General features: G+C 37.7%; 1 protein-coding gene across 1 annotated transcript; it reads right to left on the minus strand.

The window, feature by feature from the left end:
- Nucleotides 1-672: 672 nt before the first annotated feature.
- Nucleotides 673-12,459, minus strand: LOC144643980 (CCR4-NOT transcription complex subunit 6-like). Its single transcript, XM_078503379.1, has 6 exons — nt 11,901-12,459; nt 9,393-9,458; nt 8,123-8,280; nt 6,489-6,643; nt 5,729-6,042; nt 673-4,594 (listed from the first exon to the last, which is right to left on the minus strand). Exons 1-6 carry the CDS (start codon nt 12,373-12,375, stop codon nt 4,098-4,100), a joined length of 1,665 nt encoding a protein of 554 aa, XP_078359505.1. The 5' UTR covers nt 12,376-12,459; the 3' UTR covers nt 673-4,097.
- Between the last annotated feature and the right edge of the window lie 11,592 nt (nt 12,460-24,051).

A 24,051-nucleotide genomic window follows, 5' to 3' on the forward strand; every position in this document is an offset into this window, starting at 1 on the left:
CGAGCTGTGCGCCCTCCCAGGTGTTTTTTTTTGTCTTTCCTTCAGTAACTTAAAGGGCATGTTTGTTTCCAAGTGACTCTGAGAGGAGGAATTATGGGTGGGGGGGGGGGGGGGGGTGACGACCTGTCTCACTCCAGATGTACTCAGTAGTTTGCTGTTTCGTTCGATGAACTGAGTGACTTGTTGGTAAAATTAGTTTTGAAGATGAATTTTTCAACAATGACACGAGCGTATATGGGAAAAAGAAAAATTCTGAGTTCCCGACGGGGAATCGAACCCATGGCCTCTCAAATACCGGTTGGGCGCTCTAACCAACAGAGCTACGAGAGACTCATTGTGAGCGAGCTGGGCCATTTACGAGCGAGGTTGATATGTGACACGCGTCCTGCATACTGCTTGGATCAGCAATGTCGAAATCATCAAGTGTGTTTTAAATAATAAAGATGGTTAAGTCAGGATGCCGGGCTCTTAGCGCCACTGATCTTTTTGACAAATTTTGGGAATTTCAATCGTCTCTACAAGTAAGTGAAACAGTTGTTAATTAATTATCAACTTGAGGTTGATATTAAAGCCAGTGATAGTTTTTTAAAAAAGCTGACGTTTACGTCGTTACCGAGCCCTTAGTCAGCGCGAAGATAGATGAAAGTAAGTGATAGACACAATCATTTCAAATTTTTTCTGTTCACGGAGTTTATTCCAGTCGTTTTCCGTTTTTTTCTCAGAAATGCCAGTTTCGATTAAAATGTTGTACGAGTTACTATGTTATGGTTCTTGCTAACTTTCTACAAACTTGCAACCTCACTCTAAACTACTAACATCCAAATAGCAAAAACTGCGCGGCACAAAATTTACGGTAATCAAAGCAAAGTTCGCACACTTTTTCTAATACAACAATCACAGTAAGATAATGCCCGCCAGAAATATTCACTACATATCAAATAAGTTCGAAGCAGGTCCACGCAAAGAAAATTCAATGCAAAACGATTCTTACATCTAAGATTGCAAAGAATATCACGCCTTTAAAAAAAACCTTAACTAAAACTTGTTGATAGTGTGCAAATTTTGTTTGTTAAAAAAATTGGGGCAACAAGACCTGAATATACATAAGCTAATTTCAGAAACCCACAAGGTGTTTCTGCTAATATAAATAATAGTAATAATGAACATGGAGTTAAATTGATCACTGAGAAATGTTCATAGAACTTGTTTGCTCGTTTCCGTTTTTGCTATGACGAAAAACCGCAGCAAGAACAAAAACTAGAGATAACCAAGCTTAAATTTTTACTGACAAGAAACTAATCTGAACAAAAACACTAGCCCTTTTATAAAAAAAAAATGAAAATTACCTTAATTTTTTTCATTCTAACGTAATTTTATAATTTAAAGACTACCACTTCAAAATTCTTATGAAACTACATGGACATTAATCAGTGACCATTAACAAAAGTGATATGGTTAAGGGTGGTTTAACGTCACTAACATTCCCTGGCTATTTCTTCCCGCGGGATATGTATCCCGCATCCCGCATGGCCCACTTATAGACCCGACATGCACCACTTGTACTGAAGTATCAGCACCTTCAATCCTTTAACATATGGTTAAACGATATTCTAAATTACAGGCTCACATAGCACACATTTCTCCCTGGCCGCAATAATTTAACATGTATCAGTATATGCAAAGTTGTCCACAAATGTTTCATATTACATGTACAATATTCCAAGGTTGGTTAAAATACCAAGTCATTTTAAACGGGTGCTGTAGCTCTCATGGAAAAATATTTATACACTGCATCGAAATAATTCAACACACGGACGTTTCTGTTGCTGTGAGAATACAAAAACCGTGAACACTTTTATTATACTTTACTGAAAAGAAAGTAGAAAAACAGTTGACAAATAACTCGCAAAAAATAAGCTTGTGGCTCCATCACGGTTCATTTGTTAAAATTTTCTGCAGTCTGAGCTGTCGTTTCGATGGTTTTCTGTAGAATATCCAAGATAAATTTAAGTGCTCACAGTTTTCTGATTCACAGTGTAATAAAACAAAACAAGGTAGAGGCTTCAACTGAAGGAAGCTGCAAATGGACAAGTTACTGACATTATTTTGTGAAACTGCACCTGAGGCCTCAAAACAGTTAAAGATGCAAGAACACTTACAAGTAAAAGTCAAAAAATAAAACGCGATTTATTGCGTTCCTCTAAAGGAACAAATGAAAATTCATCAAGAAGATGCGGAAACAAGAAGTTGGTTAATGAGATGAGCGTTTACTCGTGGTAATTTTTCTAGACATTTCTGCCAAAGGAACACCCTTTACACTCGTAATGTTGAAAGTTTCACAAAATCCATTAATAACTAACTACGTACTATTAAAAAGACACATCTACACATAAATAATAAGATAAAAACGCTTTACAATGCAATTCCCATAGTATTTGTGCAAATTAAATTACATTTTTGTAATTTCATCCATTTCCAACCACGTGGAGCAAGCCATGGATTTTTAGTTGGCAGCCGCTGTTTCGGGAAAATGAACCCGCACTCCATTTTACATGTGCTCTGATTGGATACAGACTAAGGAGACACGAGTACTACGTCACACAAATAGCCTCTCAGTTGATATTTACAAAGCCGGATTCAAACACGAGAGTGAGTATCAGAGAAGTCGAAAATCCACGTGTAAACCCAGGTTCACACAAAAGGTCGAGTTAGCTTAACTCGGTGTCGTGTTTACACCAGACTTTTTTAAGGTGGTGCAAAGTTTACATGAAACGGCCTAATTTCTGTTTGCTGCACATGGTTGGCAAATTAGTATATAATGCACTATGTAACAAACTTCTACATCTCGTAAAATGCTACAACTCTACATCTAGCATTACACTGTAGCAGTAGGTGTGGAGGGCGCTGAATATTTATTGGCTCAAGAACAATGAAAGACGTGCGACCGCCAAGTGGAGACAGCAGCAAACTTTGAGAAGTTTAAACGTGTCGATTTTCGGTTTCTTTTATCCCTACACCAAGGAAGGTTCATACAACTACTGGAACTCTCTGACTTTTTCTTTCAACCGAAAACGCACTTTGCGCTCTTGTAGAAAGATGACTCTAGCGATTGCGAGACAGTGTTCTCAGACTACACTGTTAACCATTACACAGCGGCAAAGCAAAGGATGTCGTTTTAAGTTTTGCAACTACAGTGTAGGAAGAAAAAGCTTTCCTTCGAAAAAAAAGTGTTCCATGCCAAAAATATACAACGCCAACTACACAACTGACAACTACTGTGTACTACCAGTAATCATTAAACAAAACAAAAATGAAACGTTTACATAGATGCTTGAGCCATGCCCGTTGACAGTGAAAAGAGGAAAATACAGGCACATTCTGTGATTAACAACTCTTTAAAATCATTAATAGCTACATTAATGTTACAGTTTGATATTTGTCAGATAGTAGGCATTGTTTCAAGCAGCAGTTTCTACGCATGCACGTGTTGAGGTGGACTTGGAGATAAATACGTTTATGAACATACGTGCTGTTTCATTCATGAATGTACATGAAAGTACATTGCAAAATGTCACTCACTGTACATAGTACTAAACACCACTGACACTACTTCAATCACACTTCAGTTAATGTTAAAATATCATTTTGCCTGTTTTGAGTTGTTTGCAAAGACAGGGATGAGGGTATCACTGCCGTTGAGCTCGTGGCATTTTAATTTTACATGTCTCCTTTAGGAAAATTAAATACCATTACTAGTTATTGCACTTGTACAGTCAGTGATATCAACACACCAATGGAAATTCAACAAAAAAAATTACTACTACAAACATAATAATATTAAAATTAACAAATACTTTCTATCTGACAAGCAACTGCTGAAACATCAAGGTAGCTGCTATTCTCCCTTAACTTAAACATGCTTATAAAACTGAATGAGGGAAAAAATGCCTCCACTGGCCGACTGGTCTACGAGATTGAATACAAAACAAGTCTTGTGACTAGATCCTTAAAAATGGCTTCCTTCATCAAGTCAGCCTTTTTACATCTTTGTTACAAATTTACAATAATATTGATGTGCGGGCGAACTGCATGTAAAACTACCTGGGATGATGTGAGCCTGGCATATACCCATAAACTGGCACTCCATTGCTAAAACTCAGCGCCTCAAATTCTACGAGCAGCGACTGGTGATCTGATGGGAAGTGAGGGTGTGGCCAGCCGATAACCTTGTTTTCCTTGATGTACTCTTGACTGACGGAGCCTAGCACCCCAACAGGAACGAGCAGATCAGACGTGTAATAAATATAATCAATGACCCCAGTGAATGAATACGTAAGGTTGCTGTAAGACATCTGCTCCTCGGAGTAGGCACGATTGAGTTTGAAACAGTGTGTTAGGTCTCCACACTTCTCACCATTCTTACTGTTGCTGAGGCGTGAGAGGAATCCATCGTACTTCATGTCCAAGAAGTCACCATGGTCGATCCTTACTCTACCATTCTCTAGGAATTCAACCACGCCTGAGTTTGGAAGTGAGTTTAGATCACCGCAGCACACCAGTGGAATTGATTTGCTTGGCGGTGTGCCATTTTTACCTGTAATGAGAAGCATTCAATTTTCAGCAAGTGGGAAAAACAGTGGGAAAATTGGGCTTGATGTCCCCACTTAATATAACTTGAAGCCAAATGTTTAGGCCTTAAAATAATGAAGTCTGAAGTCACTGGCTAGCAAAAACTAAAATCATCTTTTTCTACAAAAATGCAAGCCCATTAGAGACTAATTCAGGTTTTTCAAAATTTGTGTATGATCCCTGTACATTGTTGATTTGGAAATATTTTTACTAAGCAAAATGTTGTTACTAATGAAGCTATCAAGTGATATACTGAAAATTCCAATAGTAGTGACACTTTGAAAGTAGCAATAAATTTCGCGGTTGTTAGCAAATCCCAAAAAATAAGGACGATACGAAAGTGACATTGCTAACTAAATTAGCAACATTAAACATAACTTGCGAGTTTGTTATTAAGAAATGATGGGAATAACAGTGACAGCAAGTTGTGCTGAACTGATCTGATGTTTGTTTAAATGAGCCTTGTTCAATAAGCAATATTAGTAGAAACTCAGCTGTGTTCTATTGGAAATCCGCGAATCTGATTGGTTCTCCCACTGTTTTCTATTCGCCGATAGAAAACAGTCGCGCGCGCGAGTAGCTTTTTAAGTGGTAAATTTTCTTGATTTTTGTCTTCAAAGTGCACAATATTGTAGGTTTTGGACTACAATCCTTTAGAGTTTCTACTAAAACAATTAGACTACTCGCCCTCGTTTTCTATGAGCGATAGTCAACTCGGCTGCGCCTCGTTGACTATTTGCTCATAGAAAACTCGGGCTCGTAGTCTAATTGTTAAGTAGAGTACTCTGTTCTGTATTAGATGAATTCCTATTCTTCATGTATTTGCCAAAGTTTATTTACAAATGATCACAACTATTTTACTATGGATTGGCCCACAATATGGCACACGAATTAGCTACTCAAAAGTAGCGACTATCAAAAGTTGCCATACTCTGAAAGTACCCAGAGGAAAAGCTGCTTAGTTCAAAAGTAACGAGGATCAGGGTAACTTTCAAGTTATCAACTAGGATCTACATGTAGTTATTTGGAGCCACTTAATAAATAATAATTATAACAATAATAATTTTATTACTGTACAAACCCCCTGTTAATAACTCACCTCCCTGGACCATAAAGCCAGGGTTGATCTCTTGCATGATGTTCATCAACTCGTGCATTAGCATCACTGTTTGAATCAATTTCACGTCCCTGAACTCAGGATCCCAGTGGATGTGAACATTGGACACAAGCACCTGCTGGCGTGGCATGTTAACCTCGTTGCCATAGTTAAGGTAGCCCTCCTTGAGCTCCAGCAATGCTGCAATACCAATGTTGTCTTTGGTCATGACTCTGTTAAGCATGTCATCGGCACCTGAGGCATTTGCCATTGCGAGTTGATTGAACTCTATGAGGTACTCTTTGACAAAGCTGAATCTGAAGAGGAAAACAACCAATGGATTAATGTTGTACAGTAGCTCATATTGTCTTTTAGGTTAAATCTGTTTCCAACCTGAAGATGGCACTCTTCTTATCAATTAATACAATTTGAATGCATGTGGCATGTTTTAGTTTCTGGACTAAGGTGGAAAGTCGAAGCTCACAGTCATGCAACAAAAGAATGAGACTGATATTCAGTCATCTTTACCCACCAAGCTTGGTTAATGAAGGATTTATAATAAACTACACGTATGGCAGAAAGAACACCGTTTTTCATGCAGGATACAGCAGACAATCACAAATCACAGTGTAGAATTTGTTTTCACCTTGCCTGCTTGTAGCGCAAGTCAAAAAAATGTACTTGGGTTAAACTGTCAATAATTTATTATTATTTCCAAAATGACAACAGCTCAACAAGACCCCAACTAATTTTGTTGACTTACTTTGACGTCCTATAAAATATTGCACAGCCATCAACATATTTGCGATCTTCTTCTGTCATTGTCCTTGCTCTTGATTTTGGACTGAAAATTCCATTGTAGCCATGTTGCTGAAGCTCCGGAAGAAAAAAGTTAAAGAACTGCTCTGTTTCAATTTCCTACAATAAGAAAACAACAAAAACGTTACATGCACATGTATGTGATTCCTTCAATGCTTGGGGGTAACCCTGTGATGGACTAGCATCCCATCCTGGGTGTAAGCAGAAATACTCCTAGTCACTTAATGCTGTAGAAACCAAGATAAGCTTCAGCAGTATGGGCCACTTGGCTCGATGCAGATTTAACTTGGTACATTAATTCATACATTAAGGTCTCACCTTCATAAAAGTTATACATGTATGTACTATACACACATACATGTACATCTACACCATACATTTATTGGACAACATCTTTTATATTAGTCGGAGACAACTATAACAGTTAAGAGGGCCAGTTACTTAAATCAACCAATAAGAATGCTTTATTACCACTCCAATAGTTTCTAAGTATTAATTGGACCTGGTAAAGTAAACTTCTACTAACAGTCCTCTTTCAATCATTAACTCATGTAATAAATCTTTTATTAAGTTAACTTGCTCCAGACTGGAAAATATTGGCCCTTGGTACTATAAGGCCCTGCTGCATGGATAATTAGAAAATAAACCCCTTCAGGCAGCTGGTATATTGTAGGATAATGCCTGGGGCTGAAAGATTGTCGAAAAACTGTTGGCCAAGAAGCGAAGCTCCGAGGGCGACTGTGAAATTTTGAGGACAATCTTTCAGCCAAGGGTATTATCCTCCAATATACCATATATTTATTTTATAACCCTCCGATTAATTTCTAAAACGTGCTTTATCGCCAGTTAATTTATATGAAAAAACCTACGTAATAAACCATGCATAACTGTGGTTTAAAAAGGTGTAAGTTGATTGGTTTACGCGATTTTTAACTCTGATTTCATTAAAAATTAGAATTGAATAAGGTGATTTCATTTGTTTGTTTTGTGCTTGCCTACAATGGATGGATATCAAATCGGATGGGGTATATTTGCTGATTTGTACCACTTGATGCGTTTTGTCCAATGAGCGCGCGAAAAAAATTAATTAGTGGGTTATACAATGTACATGTAATAGGATACCTTAAGGTTACTATTTTTAGCGGCTACTAATTTTAGCGATTTTTTCAGAGCAAGATTTAGCGACTATTTAATTAAGCGATTTTCCGAAAATTTTAAAAAGAAAGCGATATTGTGTACCGTAAGTTTACCTGTTTTAAATGAACATATAGCTACAGTGTAAGATGGAAATTTTTGCACTGCCAGAAAGAACAAAGTTACCGGCATCTATTTATAAAAGAATTTTTCAAGTCGACTATGCTTATTTTGTTTCCTTTTGGAGTGGGAGGGAAGGACTAATTTAGCGAGTAGTAAATTTACCAGAGACAAATTTTAGCGAGTACTAAATTTAGCGATCTTTGCCCAACTTGCTAAAATCGATAAAATTAGTAGCCGCTAACAATAGTAACCTTAAGGTTAATGGTCATCGTTGGCAACAGAGGGATATAAAAAACTGTGAAAGTGGTATTTGCACATTACCTGTAAGCTAAGAATATCGGCCCCATAATGCAGAATTTCCTTTAAAATTGCTGTTTTCCTGTATTCCCAGTCTAATGCCCATGATGGACAGTAACCATATATTTGTCGTGTGCAGTACTTGTCACAAAGCACATTATAGCACATGACACTAAATGTGACTAAATAAAAAGAAAGAAAACAGAAACATGTAAGCTGATGCCAACAGCACTACATACATTATACTGTCATGTCATGCCATGTTGTGGTTCAATTTTACTTTTGGTACAATCTTGCACTTTCCTTCGTTTTACATGTACTGTATATTCATTATCATATATTACCAAACAAAAGAAGGAAGGAAAATATAAGCAGCAAGGGTAAAATTGAACGACAACATACAGTATGCACTTAGAGAAAACAAAGTTCTTTTAACACAATGTGTAGTTCCATAAAATATCCATGGAAACCCCTCCCACAGAAGGTGTTTTGATAAAAATCCCCACCCCTCTGGAGATTCCAGCTAAGCCCCATACTTTGCTTTGAAATTTTGGCTTTTGAGATCCCCACCCCCTTGAAATTTCCAATGACCCTCCGTGGGTGTGTATGGATATTTTCTGGAACTGCACAATCTTAAATATTACAATGCACCATCATGTTACAGTGTACATTGTATAGTGTTTGACATAGGTCTACATACATGTAGATCTGTTATAATAACTAAAAAGCTCAGATCAAAGTGTCCCAAATCTACTGAATTTACAATGTACTGTACTTTTTAAATACTATAATTACGTATAGCCTGTGCATAGCCATCTCCTATTCCTTTGATATCTGCACACAGGCTTCATGTAAACATTATTGAAATAAATATATCATGTCCATAATGTTCGCTTGATAAAATGTATGCTATTTACAAGGCTAATTAAGGTTAAAAAGTCATGAACTGATGTTTCTTGAAGATGTTTCATGATTTACGTCTAATTTAACTCTTATTTCACAGGTCACGTTTCAGCTAAAAATAGGTATTCAAGTGCATGTGAAAAGATCTTAAAATTGGGAAAAAAGAAAAAATCATGTTTAACAGCAAAATAATAGCCTCAATCACGCTTCACGTAAAAAGTTTAGGGGACTCTGATTAAAGGCTGCAGATCTTAAAGTGGGTTACTAGAACATTACATTTTGACAGCTGGAGAAAAACCAATAAATAATATATTGCAAAAGTTATTGATAATAGTCATTTATGCAACTTAGGTGTCAATTAATAACTTTTAGCAAAATCTAGTCAACTTACGTGAAGGATTTCTAGATCTATCTGGTTGTAGTGAGATCCACTGTCTATCTGGTGGTCGAGGGCAAACTGAAATATGATAAAACACAAGCACTAATGAGTCCACAACAGTCATATTGATTAGGTTCCAGGAAGGGGGGAACAACAATAATTATATTACTATACTTAAATAACATTCCAAAAAAAGGACCCCCTCCCCTCCAAAAAAAAAAAAAAAACAGAAAGAGAATCACAGTTGTTGGCAAATCCCCAAAGTACAACAATCCAAAGTGACCTTGATTGTACCTTGATTCATTATTTTCTATCAAGGGTGAATTAATGATTTCATTAATGGAAATTTGATGTCATTCTAATTCCATTTCCAGAAATAAGCAATTCAATGTTAAAACAGCGACTTACTTCAAAAATCAAATGTTGATTGGATTGCCGTTTGCCTTTGCGTGATAGGCATGTGGGAATTTGGCCAAAATTTGTTAATTTCAACTGCAAACTGGTCAACCATTATTGTATAATATTTTTAACTACACATGTATACATATGTTAGGTGAGGGAGAAAAATTAAATGTACAATATAGTCAGATTTGGGAATATTATTTAGTGGAAAGATGGCATGAGGCACAATCAATAAAATCCATTCCATCAAATCCTAATGCTATAAACAAGGTCTTGGTTATTGGAGAAAACATCTGCCTATATCAGTCACAAGATGGGTACAGTTGTAACACTGTTATTGCTGTGGGGAAAGTACAAATGTTTACTAATTTATACCAGCGCTCATTTCCATCAAAACTAGATAAATAATGACTTCACTCTTGTAATTTTAGAAATAATGTTTTGTTTTAGTTATGGCTTTAAGCCTGGGCCAAACGAGGATGAGAGTTGACTCTCATGAGAGTTTTCGTCAACTCTCATCGACTATCATCAACTCAGGCCAAACGAGAACAAGAGTCCATCAAACTTTCATTGACTCTCGTGAAAAATGTGTTTAAAGTCGATGAGAGTTCCATGCCAAACGAAAGCGAGAGTGTGAACTCTCATCAACTCTTATCCTTGTTTGCACTGGAATTTTTAACTGCACAAAAAAATGTTCTTCTTTTGTCGTTAATATTGTCATTTGTTGTTATATATTGCAGCTAAAATGTCTTTGTGCTGACAAAAAAGATACTAAAATAAAAAAAACATAACAAATATAAACGTGATTACTATCTTTTTAATGAGGTGCTGATTAGTTTGTTTAGCCATGCTAAAAACCACAACCTTGCTGAAAACCACAACCAAGAAACTTGTCAAAACGGTTGGCAATTTGTCAGTTTAAAAAAGATCCCTATTACACAAAAACACAAACATGTACTATGCCACATAAAATAGCATATAGTATGTAAATTATTTTTATAATTTGAGAGCAGTTACACTGTATGTAGCAAAACGTTAAACAATTATCAATGTGCAAGTAATGATAATGAAATTAATGGCACATTAAAATTAACTGTATTTTTATGTTTATTTTTGTGCAAACTTAATATACTTTAAATTGTGATAGTGGACTGATTAAACTTGTAAAATTGTTGCCCATACTGTAGTTGTTATTAAATCTGAAAACTGATTTTTTTAGTCTCACGTATTAAAAGTGACCTTGCCAGCCCAAAATTAATTCAGCCTGTCATAACGTGTAGTAAATTATATTTTCAAAAGCCATTTTGCACAGATAACGAGGAACACTTTGATTTTCTTTATCACTGAACGATCAAGTAAAATACTATCAAACACGTTTTTGCATTACAAAGACATGAACTTGAACTAAACGGTAACCTTAGAACAAAAAAGAAAGCGAAACGAAGTGAATACAATTAGCACCGAATTCACTTCCGGACTGTAGTTCCATGAATACAGAACACGAAAACTCACGCTTCAAAATTAGAGAAGAAAATTCCTTTGCTTGCATCGATTTAGTTACTGATTCACTGAATAGTTTGAACAATACAATTCTCCGAGGTTTAAATGCACTGTTCTGATAAAAATGGCGGTTTGAACGGTTATTGTTCGCTGGGCTGAAAGAGCCTTTTTTCCCTCTCGTTGAATACAAAATGAATTTGACGCAGAATAAGTAACGCGATTATTGCAAGGTTAAACTTTAGATTTCCCTCTTTGTTTTAAATAAAGGTAGTAGATTTATTTGCGTGTAGTGGATATTGATCAGGAAAGAAACAGGAGCGAAGTAAATTCTTTACTAATCTTGATCAATATGACATAGAGATTCGACGCCTCGTGAACTCAATTATGCGAACGAACCTCGTGCAAAACACACAAAGAAAAACATCGCTCGTAAGCAAACAATCCAGCGCTATCTCATAGACAATATGGTTCAAGACAAACATTTGAAAATGCTTCCAGAGTGGTTATAAAACGAGAAGTGGGACTTTTTGGCCATCATCGATCTCTTATTTGACAACGATAAATTTAGAATTGACACCACAAACTTTTCTGTTCCCTGTTTACACTTGACTTACTTACCAGTTAAATTGTCCAGCATGAAGCTCAGAAGTTTAGCTGTTCCATTTTGTTCTGCATTTATACTTAACACGTCCTGGGGCAAGGGATTTCCCTGCAATCCAAGGGTTTGTAACTGGAAAAGTTTTCCCAGTTCGTTTGGTAAAACTCTGAGACTATTATTGCACAAAAGTAGCTCACGTAATGTGACCAGATCTCCAAGTTCGCTGGGCAAACTTCGCAGTTTGTTCGACGACAAATCCAAGTGCTTGAGCTGAGCAAGTTTGGAGATCTCTGGAGGAATCTTCGTTAGATTATTGTCGTTTAAAAACAACGCAGTCAAAAAATCCAGCTGCCAAAGTGTCGGGCTCAAATTACGAATCGGAGCCGTAATTTCCAGTTCTGTCCATTTCGACTTTTTGCCGTTAGCTACATCCTCGGGACTCATTAGGGTATAAGTTCTTCGAACATCATTGTTTTCATGCTTATCCTTCGGCATTTCGAACGAATCATGACACTCTTTTCCTGAAAAAATACTCCACAAAGATGGCGTACAACATGGCCACCGATTTAGACCCTCGAACAAGGCTTCGGATCATTTGCCCGTGACGTCATTAATTTTCTCGAATAATTAACATATATTAGACTTACGGGATAACCCGCAAAACAAGGACAAAACAACCCGAAAACCTGACGACAGATCCCAGGCTCTCACTGACGAAAGAAAATTAAATTAAAGTGAAAGACTGTGAAAGACAGTTTTCGAAATGGTTTTTTTTTCTGTAGTTTTCAGGAGATCGATGAGAAGCACTCTAAAAGGACATTTTGACATTTTATTGAGTGTCCGCTGTCCAAAAACGCGCAGGCTTTGGAGGTGAGAGCTCAGGCAACTCTTTCGAAATCGTCTTCCGGTTTTTCGCGAGATCTAGATCCCCGGGTTGAGCAATACTACCACGTACACGCAATCTATTCGGCTTTAATTCAAGAGGAAACTTGCAATTGGGAACGTCGTCCAGATTTATTTTCATCAAGAGAACAGTTTCCAATCCAAAAGAGGGCCTAGACAAGAAGGAGGTCACCAATCAGACCAATATTGACGAAGCCGGAAGTTGCAATGGACAACGAGACAAGCTGTGATCAGAACAACTTGGAAACAGTTTTCACATCGCAGCCGTTGTACCCAATGATTGGAGAAAGCAATACACAGCGCCAATTCGCTTACAAGCATAGAGAAAAACACTCAATAGTAGATGTACCTTCTGAACGGAAATCTTCGCTCGCTTATGATCTACGACTAGCCGAGCCAGAGAGACGAAGTTCCTACATTCTAGCTTCGGGTAAGCTATTTGGGCTCATTACCAAAGCAACAGGCTTATGGAACCCAAGGAAAAAGAACTATGCTTTGCTTTGTACCTTTTTTGTCGTGCTGAATGTTTTATCGCTACTGGCAGAAATAATAATCCCAAGTGTGTGTGGCCCCTTTGTCGATCGTTGCGTTACATTTTCTAAGAGCGTGACAAATGAGACGACTCAATCAACGGTGAATCCCTTAATCGCCGAGGTGTATGAAATAACTTTGGCGTTCGATGCATGGAACGCATTCTCCGATACCATGACTTACGTCCTCTTAATTTACACTTTGTGGCGCGTAGAAGAACATTTCCCTTCTTTCTCTCTCGCACCAGCGCAGGCCAAAGTTAGCTCACGAGAGTGGCTATTGATCTGATTGATAAATACAACGTTTATCGTGTGTTCGCTTGTCATAATCGCTGCGAGCGCTTTTCGAATATCCGTGGTTGAATACAGCAAAATGAAATTTTACGGGACGTTCGGACTGGGAGTCCTGATCGTTTATTTGACAGCGTTCATATGTTGCTGCGTTTTTGCTGTTGTGTCATGCGCATTAGGTAGCTTACCAGACGCGTGTTTCCAGGAAATATGTAACATTGGTGAAGGAACTCTTAATGACGTCACCGATTTACATCAAAAGTTGTGCAAAAAACTGTCAACCGCTTCACAGTCGTTTAAATTGTGGTTTCTTGTCCACTGGTTCATGTTTGGCGCAAACTGCCTTGCCGTATTCGCATTTGACTCAATGCATTTCTCGTTATTGTCTCAACATTTTAGCGGGGCGCCTACCGCTTTCATGGCGGTAGCTTTTGTTCTAAACTTCTCACTCTTTCTCGTGCCGTGTGTTAATGCTTCGAGAGTGACATGGAAATGTGACGATTTGCTGTCCAAAGTTAACAACATGAGTTCAGGAGACTGGAACGTGGGACACCCTTTTCGTGAACGCGCCACCGTAAACCAATTTATTTACTACGCTGAACGGAGTAAATGTGGCTTTAGGATTGGAAAGGTAACGTTTGGGTCCAGCGGTACTTGGATTTCTGTGCTTTTAGGTCTTCTTGGTTTGGGTGTTAAACTTTTTGCCTACATCAAATAACTTGGAATACTTGAGATAATAAATGTATGTACCCTGAACAGGTGGCAACCCCTAAGGCACAACTTGTGAAAAATGTACCTTTTGTATCCAAAAACTCGCTTTTTCTCGTCGTCTTAGGTGCATTTTTAGCTGTTGCGTCACTAGCCGTGTTATATTCGCTCAACTAGCAAGCGTAGAGATAGTCAGTAAATTAGGTGAACAACTAAAAAAGTGAATAACTCACTAATTATTTTCAAGACTTTACAGTGGATTTTAAATAAATCGAGAAAAAAAAATAAGATTTAACGAAGATTTAAATTTACAAAGCTAGACTAGGGTGGTCCGTCTGATGGTACTCCTTCTTTTTCCCTGTTTTATTACTCTTTTTATTTTTTTTATTTTTTTTTTATTCATTTCAATAGAAAAAAAATACACACAGAATACGGTAAAAATAAACAAATACAATAATTGAAAAAAAGAAAAAAACTTACAAGTATAATATAGTTATTAGCACACTAGATCTTAAATTAGAAATTACAATACATCAATACATCATCAATATTAATACACGCTATTACTCATCCTACAGTACACTCTTATTTCAAATAATTCGCTTTAACTACAATTAAATTTTTCGAAGATGTATTTAAATTTTACATTGGCTAAGAATTCATTTAATGACAGCTTTCCATTCAATAATTTCTGATTGTATACATAATAGTTTGCCGATATAAAAAGGTGAAGTTTAAATTTCTAATGATATCTATTTTTTTATTTATGTTATCCTTGTCCTTACCAAAAATTAATTCAGTTGGAGAGAGGGTAAGAGAGGTGGCATTTTCTTTATTAAACCATTTTATAACCTCTGCGAAGAATAATTGGCTCCAATTACAGTTGTAGAAAGTGTGAATTATGGAGTCATTCAAATCACAGTATGGACACTTTGCGTCCTCTGCGACACCAAAGAGAAATAATTCCTTTTTGGTGACTACTATTCTGTGTAAGAGTTTGAAATAAAATTCCCTAAGCTTATTATCTCTACATACGTTTCTTACGCGACTAAAAAAAGGTTGTAGAGATGCTTGACCAATTTGCAAGTCTCTTTCCCATTTGGAGGTAGCCTTCGGTTCAATTTGTTCTTTATTTACGAGGAGCCGATAGTAATCTTTGTTTTTCATTTTGGTTAAGTTGATGGAGGTCTCTGGGGAGAGGTGAAACATAGTGCTAGACAACAAACCTGCTCTGTCTACGGGGTATGACATCGCACGTTCTACAAGATGCCTGGGAATTGCAGAAACTACTTGAAAATAAATGAGAAAGTTGCATCTAAGATCATATTTCTGAACAAATTCTGTGTAAGAAAGGAATTTTCCATCTGATTTTAGAAGGTCTCGCACGAGATAAATGCCTCGATTAAACCAGTCCCTATAAAAAATAGTGCGACTGTTGATAAGAATATCTTTGTTATTGAATAGAATTAATTCCTGACCGGACTGGTTTGGAAAGGATTCCTTGATTTCCAGAAAATACAAGAGAATTAATTTGTAGAACTGGGGCAGATCGATCTGCTTGAGGAAGTGTTTGTCGTAGTTGCATCGTAATATAAAATTTAAGCCGCCGCATTTTTCGAAAAAGTAACTAGGAATTCTCTTCCAAGATTCCCTGCGGGTTGGATCATCGTCTAGAAGTCTGGAAATCCAAGCTAGCTTTAATGATTTTGCTAAGACATCTATACTAGGAGCCCTCAGACCACCTTGGTCATAATCTAAGATCATCAATTTACGCTTAAGTTTGTCCTTTTTATTTTTCCAAATGAATTTAAAAATGGTCGAATTTACCGCGCCAAGGTATTCCCGAGGGACATCGAGGCTAGAAATTGTATGTACCAGTTGCGAGATGCCAAGGCTTTTCGTTATAAGACATCTCCCAAATAGTGTAAGATTCCGGCAGTTCCAAATGTCAAAGATGGTCTTCAATTTTTGCAGTTTTAACGTAAAATTGGATTTTTCATTTTCTTTCTCGTTGTAAAAAATAAAAGTACCCAACACACGGATTGGTTTTTCAGGCCATTGAAATCCAAAGGGTTTGTCTTTTCTATGTCTCCACGATCCCAGCCACAAAGCTTTGGTTTTCGACGGGTTCAGTTTCAAGCCGGAGATATCGCCAAAATTATCTAACACAGCGATTGCTTGTTTTACCGAATTACAATTACTGTTAAGGAGGGTGGTGTCATCAGCAAACTGGCTTAATTTTAGCTCCTTACCAAAAACTTTTATACCTTGTATTTCTTTATCTTGTCTGATCTTGCACGTCAACAGTTCTACTGCCAAAACAAACAGATATGGGGATAAAGGGCAACCTTGTCTTACTCCTCTTGAGAGAGAAAAATAATTTGTACAGAAGCCATTGTTCAAGACTGCACTTTCTGTGTTAGAGTAAAAGATGGAGATCCAACGTTGAATGGATTCCCCAAAATTAAACAGTGCAATTGTTCTTTGTATAAATTCCCATTCTTTTTATTCCTTTCATTCCATTCCATAAATATCAACTGTAATTGTTCTTTACTTATTGCATGAATACGCATATTCTTTCATTTTAGAGCTTATTTCTCTACTTATTGCACCTTGAATATATAAAAATATTGAGACCAATAAATTTGATAGATTCAAAAAACATGATTTTACTCTACATATAACGGTGACGCGAGAAGGATAGCGTTGTTTCTTACCACCGTTTACATTTTTGGGAACTGCGACGAGGGGCCTGGCCTACTTTGTGTGTTCGTTTTGTCAAACGCAATCGAGATGGTATGCGAACGAGGCAAAAGGGTCAACATGTTGGTTAAAACCATCTTGAATGACCCCTTCGCTTAATTTCTATGTCAAACCGCTTACAACTATAATGACAGCTATTAACAGTTGATGCGGAGTTCCGAACGGTAGCAAGTTCGATCGTTATTTTCTCGGGTTTGACAATTGGAATGGAGTAAAGGCTCGGCGGGGTTATCGTTGTTACTTTCAGGTAGCCTTGACCTAACGGCTTCGACATTAATTTCTTCAACAATTTTTAAAGACGAAGATTTTATATTATAAATGTATTTCAAGTCTTAGTAGACTGCTTGTATGTCTGGGTGAAAAAAGTAGTGTAAAACACGCGAAAGAATAATAAAGTCTAAGAAACTGGAGTTATCTCGTGCGGACCCGGTTTTTCTTTCTCTGGCTAACTATCAAAAGGAAATTCTTGAGTAATTGTTGGAGTCAATTCTCTACCTCCTGCTCGTAGTACAGGCAATATTTTATCCCATGCATTTAGATTACAGCCAATCAGGAGCCTAGAAAGGTATAGAAAGCCGTTGCATATTCTGCGGTATCTCACGGGTCGTATTCCACGCAAGTCTGCCTAGCCTGCAGTGCACGCCATTTTTTCGTTTGGCTCAGTTTAGATTTTTGCGAGAAAATGTTCAATCATGAATTAAGAACCCAATTATTCGCTCGAATTTGGCATGCGGCCATTTAAAATTTACTAAAAGCTTGATACTGGGTAGCCTGAATTTCAGACATCCCTCTGTGCTCGCCTGCTTGCCAAGCAGGCGAGCACAGCAGGCGAGCACAGAGGGATGTCTGAAATTCAGACAGGCTAGATACTGGGGACAGAAAACTTTATGCAGACGTCTAGTAATTTGCCAGACAGTTGTAAAAAATGCATACCATAAAATATCCCTCGACTCTCGCGACTCAGAGTCTGAGGGAGAAAACATTAAGTCACTTGTGGGATACTTTACGGTATGCCACTCGAAAAAATACTCAACTAGTATGTATGCAACATTGCATAGCAAAATATCCTACTCAGAACATCTTTTTAATGTTTATTAGTATACGGAATTTAACACGATTTCAAATGCACTTCTACTTTGGACACTGCTATTACAGTTTATAATCAAAGATCACATTCTCTTGTCTGTATTTTATAGACTTCTAAATATTATTTTTGCAAAGTAAAATGATAAGTTTCAGTTGTACCCAGCGACGTTTCCGGCCCGCTGGCAACGTAGGTTTTGCTGATTGCAATTGCGATGTCACCAATATTTTTCACGGTATACGGGCGCTAGATTCGCAATTTAGTGTGTTGTGGTTGCTGTTTGAGGTACAGAGTTTCAGGGCGAATTCTGACAAGTCAAAATAAAATACCAGGCAATTCTCTTGGTTCATCGATTTCCGAGCCACGCGCACGTGCAACATCAGCGTGGGGGACTCTCACATTGCATTCTGGGTGATCGACACCGGCAAGTGTTCTCCCATTGTTGAGAGCATCCATTGGTAAAATCTCATTCACAGATCTCGCTTTAAGCATCTTATGGTGCAAAAATGGAATTAACACATAGGTGAGCTTGGCGATTGTCATTACCAATGCGTGCGCTGCTTTCATTTCAGGGCCATCAAATCCTCCAAATCGTACCAACAGGTATTGCAAGAAAAGGCGGGTAACCAACAAACAGTGAAGGCGGCGCATGATCTGTAAGTAAAGTTAGTTATTTCGCGTTCCGTTCGGCCGTTCTGCGAGGAGTTTGAATGCGGAAATGGTGAGGAGCGCAGCTTTTTTAAGATGCGAATAAAAGTTATCACAATAGTAAGAAATGTAGCCACGTTTCAGAGCAACATAGCAATCGCAACAACATAGGTTGCAAAATTATTCCTGGTCGTTAGTTTCCCAGGAAAAGTGTACGGATCAAAATTTCGACACACAGAATCGTTTGCAAATACCTCAAATAAAATATAAACCGAGTTGAGAACTAAAGCTACAAACCAGGTCACAAGAATGACTGTTTTAACATTACGTAGAGTGATGCGCCGATAAAAGGGACGTAAAACACAGTCTTGTCGATCGATTGCCATCAGCGAGAGTGTCATGGCGTTGAGTTTGATGCAGGCGAAAACAAACGGGGTTATAATAAAACATAACACGTCAGGTACTTTAAAATTTAAAACGTGGTTAATTACGATCAAAACTAACCAGCCAAAGATGGAAACTAGCGTGGAAAGGAAACCAATCACCGACAAACTGGCGAACAAGAAGTGTGGAACTTTGCGCAGATCTCGACGTTTTCGAAGAAGAAGGCAGGCGCGTCCGTTACCAAACGTTCCCGCCAAAAATCCAATGACCAGGAGTGAGATGTCAGCAAACACGACACCCCGGGAAACTGGTGCAGGAAAATGGTTTACGATCGAGGAGTGGTTCATTCCGGTTCTCGATGTGTTGGGTTTTCGTCTTCTCCCTCTGGTGTCAGAAGATTAGCTATTATTTGTACTGATTTCATTCGGTGGTTTTTCACCTGCATTTGGAGAAAATATTCCCACTGATCGGCTTTTGATTGGCTCAAAAAAGTCGTGTTACTTATTTTGGCCAATCCAAGTCGGCAACTTCTGTCTTTTCAACCAATTACAAAAGGAAAAATTGTGAACGCCAGGAAATTAAAAAAAAGTTTCAGTTCGGTTTTGTTGCTTTTTGGGCAACATTTGTGAAATGAGCAAAAAATATATGTATTCAGTTCTCGCTTTATTCGCTCAAATTAAAGCCGCTTGCTACGATTTTAATTTCGTGCAACGAGTATGTTAGCTTGGGTCTGAGGTCACTAAAATTTTCAGACGATGAACGGAAACCATTTATTTGACAATGAAAAAAAAATTATCATCAGAACGGTTTTCGACTGTCGACAATTTCCCTTTGAACACTAACCAGGAAACCTACTATTGTTTCGTTATTTTTCTTCAAACTATATCTTTCATGTTTATATCCGAGAACAAATAATGCAAAACGAGTTGGTCGTTTTATGTTCTATTTTAAAACATGGCTAACATCTTTTAAAACCACTACGAATTACGAACTGAAAACATGCATGAAAATCGTGAACTTGCAATTTTTATTTTCACCCGAAGCAGGAACATTACTTTTTGCGCAATTAAGAGTTGATACACCAAACCACATGAACATTCAATAGAATATTCACTGTTATGGACGACATCCGATGATACATAATTATATACTTATTTTTTTTCAAAAATTGAATTCTGAACATTTATGAATCGTTAAGTTGCGATTATAGGCAAAGGATTGTATTCTCCAAATTTCACGGATGTTGCTGCCCAGTTACGTTTTAAATGTTCTAGACATTTGTCTTTATATTTTTCCGCAGATTTCGGTGGGTCGACGTGGTTCGCTGGAAAAATTTATTATAGAAAAACTACGGAAAACTAAAAACGTAACTGAACGCTTTCTATCCCAGCTATACATCCTTCAAATTTGGTGAATAAAACCTTTTGCCTAGTATCTTAACTTTACGATTCATTAGTTGTTCAGAATTCAATAAAAAACTTTATTTGCGATCGGATTTCAGTGCCGTACCTAGGAATGTTTTGTCTGCGGGGGCAAACTCCGTTTTAGTTTAGTATTTTTTTTTTTGGTTTTCTTAGTATTCCTGGCGTGGGCAACTGTCCCCCGCTATGTACTAGCACCATCAGTTCAAACACTGTAATTTCTGTGGGCGTTGCCTGCCCGTTAAAATGGCATCCAAAACCGTGATAATAAATCATGCAGCAGTGTATTCCGTCGAAAAATAGCCAGGGCCGGTTATTTTGATTTTTGGATCAAAGAGGGCGATGTTTCGATGCGAGGCGATTAATTATAATCGAGCGGAGCGTAATTTCCTCTAAACCTTGCAAGAGCATCAAGGAACAGAACGGAAGGGAACGCGAATGAGCTGTTCCTTTTGATATTTTTACCGAATTCCAGGAGGGCCTATAGGTAATCAAAAAAGCAATCAAGAAAAGTACGATTGTGGAAAAAGAAAGACTGATGATTTTTTTCTAAAACTTTGGCAGTTGTTTTATATAACGTCTTGTACATCAATAAAATAAAATAAAATAAAATGAGGGGTCACCATGCCCGTTTCCTGCTAGAAGGTCTTAATTAATTTATGCCACATTTGAGGCTTTCCGAGCGACATATTTGAACCCCGAGCATAAAACATTAAAAGATGCCGCTCGCAAGAAATGAGTTTAAAAATTCGCGCTTTTCTTGTGTCGAGTACTCATTGTTCAATGCACAAAATTTTTTCCGAAATATTCAGATTGAGCGAGCAAAGCGCATTCATCGCAGGTAAAATGAATTTTTATTTAATGGTGAATATAAAAAAGTCTCAAAGGACACGCCAGCAATTTAGGTGTTGTTAACCGTTGTGTGCGAACCTTCGTCTTCCTCGAGGTGCTCTGTAATCGGGTAAGTCCATGTTTTCTATCTTGTCTTTGTTGTTTATAAGCTTCATCGCCAGTAAATTTATAGCAAAAAACCTACGTAATAAACCCGGCTTAACTGTGGTTGAAACAAATTTAAGTTGATATATTGGTTTGCGTGATTATTACGTGGTTATAAATCTAGTTATAACCCACCCATTAATTTTTACGCGTGCTCATTGGACAAAACGCATCATGCGATCACGTGGTACAAAACGGACGACGGGTATCAGCGAATATACCCCGTCCGATTTGATATCCGTCGCCCGATTTTGTAGGTAGGCAGAAAAAAACAAATGAAGTCACCTTAGTCAATTCTAACTTTTAATGAAATCACAGAGTTAAAAAATCACGTAAACCAATCAACTTAGATTTGTTTCAACCACAGTTAAGCCGGGTTTATTACGTAGATTTTTTGCTATAAATTTACTGGCGATGAAGCGCGTTGTAGAAATAAATCGGAGGGTTATAAAATGAATAAACCCTTTTCTGGCTTGCTGGTATATTAGAGGATAATGCCCTTGGCTGAAAGGTTGTCCTCAAAATTTCACAGTTGCCCTCGAAGCTTCGCTTCTCGGCCAACTGTTCATTTTTCAACAATTTTTTAGCCCCGGGCATTATCCTCCAACATACTAGCCGCCCGAAGGGGTTTATTTACTAAGTATTCGCATCTTTTTGCAATATATCGGCGAACCAATAATTTTGAACCCAACCCAACATTGCAGGGGAAAACACAACAATCAAAAGTACAGGAGAAATAACGGGTGTTATTTAGTTATCACACACGGTACGTTTATTTCTCGACATGAAACGAATATCCTTTCTTTATTCTTATTATTTGCAACACTGATCATCACATATATTTTCTGGCTCCCCAGCCTCGTCAATGCAAAACTCCCAACAATCTTCGTCGGCGCAAGGATCAGCGGTTTCGTCTGTGAATTAAAATAATATATAGTTTTAATAAGTAGGAGTTGAGCTAACCAGAAATCCAAAAGGGGCCTGACTGCTATGGGATAAGATAGTACTCATCCCCTTCACGAACTGCTTCCACACCAAAGATCAAGAAGCCTTAGGAAAAGGAGACCCTTACATTCTGCCACGTGTCAGAACTGAACGTCATAAACGCTGTTTTGTGAACAGATGCCTTTTCAATTTTATCTAACTGTTTTTCATATTTTTGTAATAGTTTGTAATTAGTTTTTATGGTAATAATTCTAATGAAATTGTAAGTCCAGACGTGTGTTTCTGTGTGTGTGTGTGTGTGTGTTTTTTTTTTTTTTGCATTTATTCACAATAAATAATTCTTAACCTTTTCTTTTCTTACCAATCAATTAAAAGCTCAGTGTCTTGAAGACCGGTCCTCCTTTGACGCGATATTTTCATTTTTATGAAAAATGTTGCAACAGATTTTAAAGACTTGATGATAATCAAAGCTAAACTGTAAGTTCAGCAAGGAAGTTTAGAGTTTTGTCTAAAAGATGAACCAAATTATTTAGAAAGTAATATGCCGAGCCACTTACTCTAGACTGACCTTCGTAAGTGGAACGTGACGTCACGGATAAAACCATAAGGACCAAGATGATCACCAGACAAGCAGTCTTCATGATTTTATGTCAACCAAAATAATACTGAAACAATCTGCAAGTAGATCACATTTCGTGTGACGCTAAATTGTGTCTGTTATTTTCCCCGGGGCGAGAGAGTTGAATCTTGAAATATTTTTCCTTTGAGTTCTTACCGACCCACTAGCTCCCTCCCGGCCGTCCGAAAGAAACATGGAGGAGGACAGTAAAAGAGAGACGAAGGACAGAGCTGGACATCGGGCCACTTGGAACGACAAGCAGCCGACCGAAACCAGTGGCAAACTCTGGGAGAGGCCTTATGTGCACCCATACACGAAGAAGACTGTAAGAAAATAAGTAGCTAAACAAAAAAGAAAACCAAAAAATATATACTACTTATTAACCGAGAGTGAGGTCATTACAGGGGAATCTCAGACCGAGGCCGTGATGTATTGACCGAGCGACAGCGAGGTCAATACATCAAGGTCGAGGTCTGAGATTCCCCTGTAATGGCCGAACGGACGAGGTTAATAAGTTATTTATTATATGGCCTTTAAGCACTATTCAAAAAAAGAGTATAATCAAGGGAAAAAACACTGGAGGTAAAACTCGCTCTCTGTGGCTCTATTCGTCGCTCATACTAAAGAAGTATCGGTATGCTTATATTTTTCTTTCAGTTATTGAAAAGATAGTTATATTTTGTCGGCATTTTTTGTTGTTTTTTTGCCCCCTCGCTAGTAGCTTTTACTCACAACTCAAAAAACCGTCGAGCCGAGAAAAAGTTTCATAATGCCCGGTCATTACAAGAAAATAATGCCCGCTCAGCAGCCAATCAGAGCGCGCGTACTATTGTAGACATATAATAAACCCATAAAAAATCCTCTCACACTGGTTGCAGA

Source organism: Oculina patagonica, chromosome 2 (genome assembly GCF_052425735.1).
Source record: "Oculina patagonica isolate OP01 chromosome 2, crgOcupat, whole genome shotgun sequence".
In the NCBI taxonomy this organism is placed as follows: Eukaryota; Metazoa; Cnidaria; class Anthozoa; order Scleractinia; family Oculinidae; genus Oculina; species Oculina patagonica.